The sequence below is a fragment of the Strongylocentrotus purpuratus genome, unplaced genomic scaffold (assembly GCF_000002235.5).
Source record: "Strongylocentrotus purpuratus isolate Spur 01 unplaced genomic scaffold, Spur_5.0 spur5_scaffold_1, whole genome shotgun sequence".
Classification (NCBI taxonomy): domain Eukaryota; kingdom Metazoa; phylum Echinodermata; class Echinoidea; order Camarodonta; family Strongylocentrotidae; genus Strongylocentrotus; species Strongylocentrotus purpuratus.
In genome coordinates this window covers 28,348,930-28,362,228 of record NW_022145594.1, presented here as the reverse complement: position 1 = coordinate 28,362,228, position 13,299 = coordinate 28,348,930, and the positions used below count along the sequence as shown (strand labels likewise).

The following is a 13,299-nucleotide window of genomic DNA, read 5'->3' as shown; positions in this document are numbered from 1 at the left end:
AACTGAGTTGTATACGCTTTGCTAATGCATTATCCACCGAGAAAGAAGTTACCTGCTAATCATACAACAGAAAATCCGTTGGTTGCCATGAAATCAGAGGAAATGAGAAAAAAGAATAGATGCAGCATGTATCAGGAAAACCCAATAAAAATGATAGATTCATGAATATGTACATTTGTAAGCGGTTACAACCAACGAGCAACTGTACCAGGTAGTTTTTCGAACAAATTTCATATTTGTTCCAATATTTGTTCTCTATTCAACAATAACAACAGCAACACATTTTCCAGTTACCAGTGGCGGATCCAGGGGGGGGGGGGCATCTCACCCCCCCCCCTCCCTGGGAAAAAAACGTGTAAAAACCCGTGATTTTTAGCTTTTTGGGGGGGATGGGGGGGGGGGGGTGCACATTTCAAATTTTCGAGGGCCAAAAAAAATGTGCTCACTACCCCCCCCCCCCCCCCCCCCCCCCCCACTGAGCGACTTTTCGTTTTCGGCTGGCGCGATTTTCAAATTTTCGGGAGCAAACAAAAATTAAAAAATGGGCCCCCTCCCCTGAGAAATCCTGGATCCGCGCCTGCCAGTTACTCCTGGCTTTATTTTCGTTACTAAAGTATGGACCAGGGCCAGGGCTACACATGACGTTTCATGTTTTAATAATGTTGATTGAGAGCTGATATTAGTGAGATAATCACATGTCAGTGACAATGCAGGGGAGTCTAATTCCTAATGGTCAAACTAGTGCAGACAGGCTTAAATAATGTCTTATTATAGTTTTTTTTACTTTTTTGCAATGGAGGTCCTGAAAAATATTGGTGATTGATTCAAAAGCAAAACTACCAGTGTGCATCGCCCCTGTCATTCAGCTGCTCGTTAGTCAGACAACACATCATGAATTGATATTGACAATGTATAAACAAAGATATTAGATGAAGACAGGTGCAATGCAATTTAATGTGATAATTATTTAGTATGATATTTTAAAGCAAAGTCAACAACCGCCAGGGGCGTACGCAGGATTTTTTCAAGGGGGGGTTTTAAAATATTTTGCTCCCGAAAATTTGAAAATCGCGCCGGCCGAAAAGTCGCTCAGTGGGGGGGGGGGGGGGGGGGGGGGGGGGGGGGGGGGGGGGGGGGGGGGGGGGGTAAGCGGACACTTTTTTTTTTTTTTTTTGGTCTCAAAATGTCAAAATTTGACATTTTTCTTCTGGGGGGGGGGGGTAAGGTGGTAAGGTCGCCTTATTTAGGTTAGCCGTGGGTATAATTTTTTTTTTTTTTTTTTTTAATAAAAAAAAAAGGGGGGGGGGGGGTGGGGTTTGAACCCCCAACCCCAACCCCCCCCCCTGCGTACGCCCCTGACAACCGCCATCATCATTATCTGACTAAAAATGTTATTTAACCGTTGAACTTTCAATGTTAAATATACTTATATTAATATAGTTATATTTACAAGTGAAGGTGACTATTAGCGAATCATAGTGTTACCCAAAGTTAAAGACACAGGTTCATAAAATAAGGCCGCCAGTTGATGGAATTTGGACTTTGATTTGTTAGGTGGCGCTACACAAATACGGGCAACTTGAATTTCTCTAGCCTTAAATCAGAAGGAAGGTTTTTTTTTTTTTTTTAAATGGCAGCTGCAGAAATCTTTTTTTAGAAAAAAGGGTTCAAGCGCTAGAAAGAAATCTCTAGCAAGCGAGAGAAAAAGAGAAACAAACAAATGAAGATTCGAAGAGACGACACATCAAAAATCCCGCTTTCAACCCTCCCCCCCCCCCGCGCATCCGCTAATGATAAGGGTATGTTATGCAAATATGATGGCGAGTGTAATTATATATTTAACTCATTGCTTAATGACATTTCTATCATCTTTGCTATGATTCAACAAAAAATGTCGCTATACACTATTCAATGATTGTATAAAAATAAATACATTGTCATTTTGTTTTATTGTTCATATATGAAGTTATGCACTGTTTCCATGCGTGTAAAAAGGGAAAATTAGCCATACAGCCAATCATGACAGTAATACTCGAAATCAAATGCCAGAGCCGTTTAATAATATTTCGATAACAAAATAAAACTTCACGTTGTAACTAGTATACCTATATGACATGTACAAAGTAGAAATGGGGACGCGTGGCAGAAAGTAGTTTAATTCAGTGACCTACACGCAAAAATCCCATTTCCGTATGTAATGAATTCCATAACATTCTTTCATGTTATTAATTACTATACGGGCGTTCTCACCTACAGAAACAAAGGAGATTTTGTATAATTGTTTGCATCGTGATCCGCCCATAATACACTCACTACTTCCAAATCAAACTGATCATAATAACAATTGATAATTGTTTGCTGATTTACCAAAGTCCGCTTACTTACCCTCTTACCTTCACGTAGGCCTGTATTTGCCCAACACTTGTTTTCCTTTCTCCCTTTCAGCACATTCTTTATGATCGAATCAGAACCGATCAAATCACGTCGTCTGCATATTACCAACGAGAAAACATATTTTTCGCAGGCGCCAACAAACATGTCATCATGATTGGCGAGAGGAGAAAGAACTCATTTTGTACTCGTCTTGTTTTAATGTTATGTTTAACCTGGGCTGCCGAGTCTCAAGCTGAATGTGAGTAAAAAATGATGAATAACACATGTCTCCATTTTAATGTTTATATTGATCGAGTCGCAAGTTCATCATTCATTTTCACAAATAGAAATCATCTGCAGGCCTACTTGTAAGTCAAACGAATCGATCTGTAGAAACAGTAGAACGCTATTATAAATTTCGAAAAATAAACCAGTTCATTTACAGCAAAATTTAAAATGACATGGTGACCATGCATTATTCCCTCATAAGAATTTCCGCAAAGTGCTGTAGAAAAATACTCAGCATCCCAGGATGTCAGAATAAAGAATAAGTACGGCTAAAAAGATAAATGTACTTGATTTTAATTTGGAAGAAAAATTGTCAGATGAACGTAACCTACAGCAAACAAAATATACATTCGGCAAATACAAATCAATTGTAGCTTGTGAACTTGGGGGAAACAATAAGTGGCATGGTTTTCAGGAGTATGACCCTTTATGTAAAACTAATACATCTTCACCTAAAGCATTAGTGCTCACGATGATCCATGGAATTATTGACCGTGGAGGAAGCATAAAGATAGAGGAAATCATGAAATCATTCAATTTTTGAAAATATGAAAATCGTCAACCATTCAAACCGAACCAAAAAATGAGTTGTGTTAAAAGGGAGAGGAAGACTGACATTAGGGACTTTTAGATTTGCGTGGACTGATACGTGTGACGTCCATTCAAGGTAGTGCATTAAAAGGACGTCGACCGTAGCAATCCACTTTGTCGTCGTGCAAATCGAAAGGTCCCTAATATCAAATGGTGGACGTTACAGTTTTGTCACATGCACGGCGTTTACTATAGGGGTCAATTAACTCAATGATTATTGAATGCATGATGGTAATTACTTTCATCCTTTCGATCTCGAAGTGAATGACAAAGCCATGAGGTTCTTAAAGATGAGTATAAAACACACATGGTCCCTATACCATGCCCAGATAAAGGCTCGCACTATTTACTGTCACGAATATATGCGTGAACGTGATTGTGATGATTACGATCGTTAAGATTTTCACCAACTCAACCCAAGGAAATTCAAAAGCCTTAAGGCCCGGTCACACAGAGAGGACGCATGGGGAACGCACGGCCAGCGCATGGGAAATTTGCAATTTTGGCCAGTGCGTTGTCGTGCGCCCAACTTTTGTCGAAGCTACAGCGAGCTGACACCAAATGCATAGCGTGTTGCTAACGCGCTGAGCGCATACAGGGCGCATACAGTGCGCATACAGACCGTACACAGAGCGCACATGATAACAACTTCCACGAATGCACAGCGTGTTGCTAGCGCGCTGGACGAATGGTCCACGCATGCACCGCGTTCTACGACGCACGGCCCGCGCATTGGAAATCGGAAAAGGCCGTGTGCCTAACTTTTGTCATGATTTTGGAAAAGCTAGCGAGCTGACAAAAATTGCACAGCGTGTAGCTAGCGCGCTGTGCGTATACAGGGCGTGTGCTCCGCGTATGTCTGGCGCTGGTCTAGCGCGCTCCACGCATGTCTGGCGTGCCTTTGGCGTGTACATTCATGCGTCGAGCTCCGCGCACACTTTTGAGCATGCTCAAAAAAGCCCGACGCACACAGCGAGTGACAGCATAGCGCTGGTCCAGCGTTGGTCCAGCGCGCTCGACGAAGGAGTAACGAATGATGACGCACGCCTAGCGAACGACAACGCACTGGCCCAAATTCTGTGTGACCGGGCCTTTAAAGGTACTGTGTCCCTTTTGCAGCCAACCTCAAATTCCGTAGAACTTTGCATGAATTATGAATATGTCATGTATGTTCTATCTGTGAAATTTAAACGTTAGTAGTGTCCTAATATTCTAATTATTGCACTGTGACAAGTTAGCATTCACAGATAAATTCTAAAGATTAGTGCTTGTGTCAGCCCAGACATATTGAAATGCTGAACAATGAGTGGATTATGTGTCTAAGAAGGAAATGTTATCAAACTTGGCACAGTGCACCTTTCACATAGTGGACAGCAATGCTTTGTTATTCAGTCAACTGTGACAGTAGTAGTATGATCGGGGTGTCATTAACAAGAGGACATTCTGTCCTTTACAACAGACATAAAATGCTTGATTATGAAATCAGTAGTTTTCATATAAATCGTCATTAAACTTCAATATCCTTTATTATGATACGCCCTGTATATGCTGGATGCATATCGTGAATACTCTCACAACTTCCTTTCTTATTTATTCTACTACACTATTATTAACATGATAGTTAGTGGAGTAAATTACCCGATTATGAGGATGTTAATGTGCCCAAAACTATTGGACAACTAATAATGATAATAGTAACATTTATATATAGCACTTACTATCAATGTTTCTAAGCGCTCCTGACACAGCCAGAGACTGACAAAACTAGGCTCTGCTCAAGGCTCAGTTAGGCCTTGTGTCAACTATGAGTCTGTACGTGTAGACTAGGCCCTGTATATATTGTATTACACATATGCGAATAAGGTAAGTCAGTTGTTAATGGGTTAGAAATGCTCTGGAGTGTGAACTCGTGTAGGACGCCTTTTGCATTTTCTTTTTTCATAGAATACGAAATATTCATTAGGCATTTTTATAAGATGATGACGTGGATCCTTACTAGATGATCGGTTAAAAGCGTACACGTGACCAGGCATTTATTTTTCCTAACGCGTAATTTGGATAATGACCGGTCATTATCCAATTCTAATGACCGGTCATTTGTAAAATCATGTTATAAAACATCATTTCATATAACAAATAAAACATAATCTTATAAAACAAATAATACATAAAATTGTGTTCGGGCATTAGTAAAATGACCCACACTCGATACCTTCAAAACAGTCCAAACACCATCGACTACCGCCTTGGGCGTGTTAGACTGTTCCAAAGGTACCCTGTGCGGGCAATTCTTACTAATGCCCTCACTGCTGTGTATTATTTGTATACTATCTTTCTTTCCTCGCTAGTATACCCTTCCGGCACCGGCAGTGGTGATACTGCACTCAGCAAACAGAATGACATTGCACAACTCGTGGCGTTGGATAGACTCTTTCCTTTTGGTGGAAAATACCACAGCACATTATATGTAAGTATACCTACTTTAAAGCCCAAGTTTACTCCAAAAATAACTTACTTTCAATAGAAGCAGAAAAATCAGACTAACCAATAAAAAAAAAGCCTGAGCAAAATCGGATAACTCATAAGAAAGTTATGAATTTTGAATGACATTAAAAACTTTGAAAATCACTAGACAAATTGGCAACTCACTCATGAGTCTGTGACGTCATGTCCTCACTATCCACTGATTATTTTCTTTATATTGATGATATAAATTTCCTATTTTCTCCTTAAGAATCTTATTTTTCTCACACCAGCATCCAAGTTAGATTTATGTTTTTGTGTGGATGCACTAACACAGAGTTATTTTTTCTCCAGTTAAATCATGAAAAATGTGAATTTTGATAAACTGTTTGTATAAAAATCAATACTTATGAATATACAATATTCAGAAAATAGTCTTCAAAGTTCTTGAAGATTTTGTGAAATATCATCCACGCAATATGATACAAATCATATAACCTGGACAAAGGCATTGGAAAATCAAGTTTTGAGGAATAAAAAGGGAAAGTAATGGGATTAAACCATGTATTAATAATAATAATATTTTAATTTTTATATAGCGCTTAATACAAAATGTCTCTAAGTGCTTTACAAATATACTATTACCCCGGTCATTGGATTCAGTGCTTGCCCGCTTGTCCACAATCTCCACTCCCTGGGGAGCATTCCAGCCAGGTGTACATGACGCTCAAAAACTGTTTGACCATCTTGTCAATATGTGTTGTGATTCTCATTGTTCCATAGTTTTACATACTTCTTCCAAAATGCATAACTTTATTATTAGTTATCCGATTTTCCTCAAACTTATTTTGATTGGTTTGTCCGATTTTTCTGCTTTTATTGAAAGTAAGTTTCGAGTGGACTTGTCCTTTAAGATTAAGTAATTTTAAAAGTTTTTTTTTCCTGCTCGCTCTTCCTGCTGCTTTTATTGAAAGTAAGTTTCGAGTGGACTTGTCCTTTAAGATTAAGTAATTTTAAAACTTTAATTTTAATTACAGAACAGTTTAGCCATTTTTGCGAAAGATTTCCAATGAAACCGCTCGCGAAGAGCCTATTCTGTATTTTAAACCTGCGCATGCGCACACGGTAACCATGAGGGTTTTAGATAGGGTTATAATAATTATGCAAATACAGCTTTCATCAACTCATCGTTGGCTCAATCGGTAAGGATAGCGTAATACAATCTTGGAGTTGTGCGTTCGAGTCTGTCTATTTAATATGTCCTATTTTTGGACTTTATAAATAGTGAGGCGAAGCAATAAATAACCAAAGTCTGTGTACTATATAGCTTGCATCAAACCATGGACATACTAAATCACATTCATAATTTAAAAAAAAAAAAAAAAAATTCAATAACTTATCAATAATTCATTGAATCCCCCCCCCCCCCTAGTCCCCAACAGAAAAAAATCTTCTGTGTGCCGATGCCTTGAGCCATAATGCATGGCCGTACAGAGGATTTGTTAATGTTGGGGACCGTACTAAAATACAAGAAATTATTGATAATTTATTGCATTTTTTTTTTGTTTTTGATTTTTATTTGTGGGAACTTGCCCCCTATCCTAGCCCCCGCTGCGTACAGTCGTGGTTCAGTGGCAAAGCAATGGCCTCGTAACTGTGAGGCCCCAGGATCAAAACCGTGTCGATGTGCTATATTAGGGCCCTTTTGTGGGGCATTAAACCTCATTACCGCATTTATGAATTAAGGGCGTAGGTCCCCTAGTTGATAAGCATGCTTTAGCAGTCACGCAAAACAAACACTGGCAAATTATTATTCAATAAAATCTCAGAATGTATACTATTATCTAGATCTATTAGGAATAAGTCATTGTCAAAATAATTCCATACATTGGGGTAAAAAAAAAATATTCCAACTTTATGATCAACAGTGTAGAATGAAGTTTTACTAAACACTTTCACGATACTTTTTTTGATACAGAAAAGTGTCATTGGTTGGGAGTAATTATAACATGTATGGGCATCACAGCGGATAAGATGATGCCCATATTATTGACTTTGAAACACACTTCTAGTCATGAGAGGTGAAATAATCCATCAGGATAAAAAGGAATAATCCTTCACTGTATGGGAACTCTGGCTATTCAATATTGTCACCTATCTTTGCTCCAGTGATCTCAAGGCAGCAGACAGCAAGAAACTGTGTAAATAATCGCTAATTGGCTTGAGAAAGTCCACAGGAGAGGATGAAAGTTTGACTTTCAGATTTGGAAGTTGGTAAAAGCATTAAATTCACATGACACTATAAAAGCTTTAAATTCAAATGACACTATTTCTTTTTGCTTTTTGTTCATATTTAGATAGGTGACAATGGAGTTATTTCTTTCGATGACGCAGTTTCCGAAGAGGCGGATGGAGCCAGATTCAGAAATTTGCCGTATTACTACGACGTTGTAAGTAGATCCTCAACTATTATACATGTATACTAAAAACATTGAAACGAAAATCAATTTTTAGCTTTTAAAATCACTATTTATATAATACCTCGACTGAGGAATTTCGAAATTGAATTATTTGTTTATGTTTTTATGTATATATATTTATATGTAACTATTATCATAATAACAATAATCAAAACAGTTGAAGTAAAAGAGTTTACAGTCAATTTTGTTACGATTACATGTTTCAATTTATTTCGTCAGATAGTGAATTAAAAATGCACTTTTGGCTTAAAAAGGTGGAATAAATATATTCTTTTTAACTTCTGAATTTCGTTAATACCTCACCTGGTGCAAATACACCCCCCTCTCTCACACACACACACATATACATCACAGTTACAAACAACCTCCGCCAAAAAGCGGGAGGGGTCGGGGAAGTCGACTCACATTTCAAGTTGTTTGTTTGGTAAAAAAAAACTCTCTTACAACCAAATAAATAAGACTTTCCTCAATTTTGACCGATTTCTCCTTAAAAAAAGGACGGCGACGGGCAATTTGAGGACCCGGATACAATCTTTGCATTTTGGGCCGATGTGGATATTACAGGTGACGGAGGTAACGTATATTACCGCGTAACAAGCAGCACTACAACACTCGACCAAGCGACTGCAGACGTCCACACCTACTTCCGGAGCAATTTCAACTTTAGAGCTCAAGTCGTCATTGTGGTCACGTGGGACCAAGTCTCGTTTTTCGACCAAACAGGTGCCTCGGATCCAGTAAGTTTCATTTCCATTTTCTTAAAATAATAAATCTATTTACGTATTCATTTTTTAATGCATTTTTTAATCTACTTATTTATTCCCCAATTTGTTATTCAGTCGTGTTTTTTAAATTATCTATCTATTAACCTATTTTAGTTATTAATTAAATTCATATATTTGTTTGTAAATATTTATTCATGTATTAATTAATTAATTACATTTTTTTGCGTACAAGTCTAAAATCAACTTTTGAGGTCACACTTTTGGTTTTCCTTTTCAATTAACCTTGATTATTTTAACTATTTATTCATTCATTTCTTATTTGATTATTTTTATTTAATTATCTATCTTTATTACGTTTTTTAGTCATTATTGTGTGTAATATATTTATTAATGTATTAATTAATTAATTCGTTCATTTATCTATGTGTTGGCGTACCAGTCTTAAAAATGCTATTTCATGTACATGTAAGACATTAAATTAGAGTGTCATTGGATCAATTTTTTTTCAACTCTTTCATATACTGTGTCGTCTAGTTCTTCAGATTCAGACATTTCAGGATAGATATCGAATATCGGATCTACTATTTTTTTGCTCCCTCTTCTCAAACCATTTTGAAAGATTTAATGATTAACTGTACAATGATTGAACTTTTATGTATTAATATTATGTATTAATAACGTTATCATGCCCAATAATGCAATGAATGTAATGCTTTTGAAAATATTATCTTTGTATGCAAATGATAATTCTCTCAATTATGTCTTTTAACTGCTAATATGAATGTTTTTATATCAAACTTTTGTTGTGTTTCCTGGAATAAATCATTTATTTAATCACTTAATATACTACCCACACTTTCTCTTCTCCCTATCTCGTTCTACCCCTAAAGCGAAATACATTTCAGGCGGTCCTTATTCACGACGGGCAGGAATCTTTCGTCCTGCTTAACTATGGATCTATCACTTGGGTCGTTGGGACAAGGATGGATGGAGATCCCAATACTGGTCTCTACACTGATACACAACTTGGCATTGCAATCGTAAGTAGGCGCTACTAGAGGCACTTTTGACTGGAGCATGGTTAAAGCAATTGTTCCCAGGTTATGTCGAAGTTATGCTGGGCCCCGAGACGAAGTCTGTCATTAGGTTTTAATATGTAGAGGAAAAGAAAAAGCAATCAAATAGTGCATGGACATGATGGAGATAACTAGATTTGATTTATATCCGTTTCAATATAAGCATATGCAATAAATATATATATATATATATATATATATATACATTCAATAATTGCTTTAAGACACTGTAATGCGTGTGTTTGTAAAAAAAAAATGAAAAAGAAATATCGAAGAAGTGAAATTGATGATCTTTAATGGTGGTCCATTCACTTGACTTTCAAACCTAGGGTTGAGGGTTCGAGTCCTAGCCCGGCACTAACGGCTTCGTAAAATCAAGATATCGATAAATATTTACCACTCTACACCAAGGTAAAGTTAACCTAAGGCCATTTCAATGGCACTGTACAACACATTTTGACAGGTGCGAATATTACAATGACATACTATGTAATCCTAACATAATTTCTGTGAGACATACAATAGAGTATTCCAACTGAACTTGAGTTCGTTTTTTCAAAAGTAGTTGCGATCGTCATGGGTACCTGGCAAGTGCTGGGGTAATAATGACTGCAGAACCCTCAGTAAGAACTAGACCCTGTTTCATAAAACTTGTCCTCAATAACGAATGCTCGATTTCTATGACAAATTTGCTCTCAACCAAGTAAAAGTCACGATTTCAGTAGCTTACAACAGTCATTGTAACTTGTTATTGATAAGAAGACGTTATATGAAACAGGGCCCAGGTTAATCCTGAAGGGGCTTCTCTGAGAAAACAAAAATAGTAGTAAGCAAATAATTAACGTTGGTGAAGGTGATGGGACAAACTATCACTTCCGAGGCGATCTAGATGTAGCTATCTTTCCGAAGCGAAGCTGAGGAAAGATAGCGTATACATTTAGATTGCCGAGGAAGCGATAGTTTGCCATCGCCTGAAACCAAAAGGTGATTATTAGCTTTATATTCCACATCGGAAACATTTCATTTCTTTCGTCATTTTAAACCAACAAGTCACCAATTAATAGCTAGCAAATGGTGTACGATACGCACAGTGCATGCAGCATGGTGGTGTGACCATATTATCGTTTGCGCGTGACCAAAGTTTGCGTACTAACACTAAAAGCGCTTAAAGAGGAGAGCAATACGCAGCGTATACAATTAAAGTGCGTTGCCCTGTGTAGATAGGACTTCTATCTTCAGTGAAAGTGCATTGCCCTGTGTAGATAGTACTAATATCTACACAGTGTAACGAACTTTTTGCTTCTCCCAGCAATGATGGGCGAACTATCTTTCATCACGTGATTTACTTTTGACCAATCGTAGAGCAAGATTCTTAGTATGTGGAATATGATATTAAATAATGCAAACTGGGCGATTTCGGTTTCTTCAATAGGTTGGTTTTCTAATGGGTGACGGTACGATTGTAAAAAACTTCGCCTACGAACAAGATACACTGCGGTCATTGAGCGCAGACAGCAACGTTGATGTTGAAGGAGTGTATGCGTACAAGGTTGACGGTTCTTCGGTTATTGATCCGGTCTGCAATGCTGCACCTGGAGCAGGTAAACCACTGTATAGATACTACTAGTATACATGTACGACCAATACTACTATACTACTACTACTACTCCTACTACTACTACTACTACTACTACTACTACTACTACTACTACTATTACTACTACTACTACTACTACTACTACTACTACTACCACTTATAATAATAGTAATACAAATAAACAAAAATAATAATAATGATGATAATATTAGTAATAAAAATGATAATAATAATACTAACAATAATAATGATAATGATAATAACGTGTCATATTGGGCGGTTGAGGCGGTATATACCTGGGCATTCACCTATGACAACATATCACTCCTCAACTTCTTCCAGAGTTGTCCATCACACCAGCCCGGTGTGGAATGATGGGAGGCGAGAAAATCTACCTCTACGGACCATGCTGGGCGGTGGAGAAAGTTCAGACCTGTGTATTCTCTTATGGCGGAGAGATCATTCAGCAAGTCAACGCTACAGTCAACAACACCAATGAAGCCTACTGTGTCCCAGAGCCTTTCTTTCTCGTTGGTGAAGTCACCGTCACGGTGTTAGAGGCAGGCGATGAGCTCGCAAACTCGCCCTCAACAATCTACTCCGTCAGTAAGCACCAAAGGGAATTTTCAGTGCTGTGCATTAAAGCAACATAGTCAGTGTCCATGTGTATGGAGAAAATACTCCAGGTTGTTGGCCTTAATTTCTCAAGGGAGGGGGGAACTGTATCATAATAAGAATTCCTTATGGCGGTAGGTTCAGGGCACAGTTACATTGCACAAGACATGTCGGTCAGGAACGTAAAGTCCACTCTTGGTGATTGAAAACACCTTTTATAGGGTACACATCAAAATGGTGCCGAATTCCCTATGAAAATCAACTACTATGAATCTTTAACCAACTGCTTAGGGATACCGGGTGATTCCTATAGTACGGCTACGGGAATTAGGTATAGGGGAGCATTCAATAGTAAACGGGTTAACAAAGCTACGTTCCATGTCTTTTCTTTCTTGTTATTAGAGCCATTAGTTGAAAGCACTGATTAAACCCACGGTAGATTTTCTAAATGGAAAAAAAAATTGAAAGGAAGACCTTGTAAAGGATTCTTAAATGATATCTTAGCAGAAGTTGGGGCCTTTGGAGTAGGATCGAGATTTAAAAAAAAGTAAAATGTAGGCTCAGGAGGGTGTAATTTGGAAAGCCATCTGATAGAAACAGATTGTCTCATCATGCCATTGAACCTGTCATTTAGTAGATCACCTTTTATGGAGACGTCCACTAACATTTTGTTTGAGTCTTCAAATCATCCAGGTTTTGCCATGCGGACACCATCCCAAATTAATCCCCTACAAAGTAACCGTATTGTTTCCACTTTGTTTTTTCTAGTTGAAAGTGGGAGAATCACTCCAACTGTTACTAGGCGAGACTCTGATACTTCCTCGTGGGACAAGGCCGGAAACTCCCTAGCCATCAGTTGGGACGTAGATCAAGAAAGCTTTGGCCCCTCCGACAGCGCCCTCTCAATAACTGTTCTAGCATACCGCGAGGACAACCCTAGGCCTCGATGGGAAACCGTATACATGATAACAAACGGTACGGCAGATGATGGCTCGTATTCGTTCACTCCGACGGCACAGGTGGACGTGACGGAGGCGAATGCATTCGGTGTCATTACGAATTACCGGGGGTAAGGTCGTACTTTGGGATTT

General features: G+C 38.2%; 1 protein-coding gene across 1 annotated transcript; it reads left to right on the top strand.

The window, feature by feature from the left end:
- The first annotated feature begins 2,547 nt into the window (after positions 1 to 2,547).
- On the top strand, positions 2,548 to 13,281 carry LOC115921311 (sushi, nidogen and EGF-like domain-containing protein 1). The gene is made up of 8 exons (XM_030978665.1): positions 2,548 to 2,632; positions 5,601 to 5,719; positions 8,073 to 8,165; positions 8,693 to 8,932; positions 9,811 to 9,960; positions 11,429 to 11,597; positions 11,936 to 12,199; positions 12,977 to 13,281. Exons 1-8 carry the CDS (start codon positions 2,593 to 2,595, stop codon positions 13,279 to 13,281), a joined length of 1,380 nt encoding a protein of 459 aa, XP_030834525.1. The 5' UTR covers positions 2,548 to 2,592.
- Positions 13,282 to 13,299: the final 18 nt, after the last annotated feature.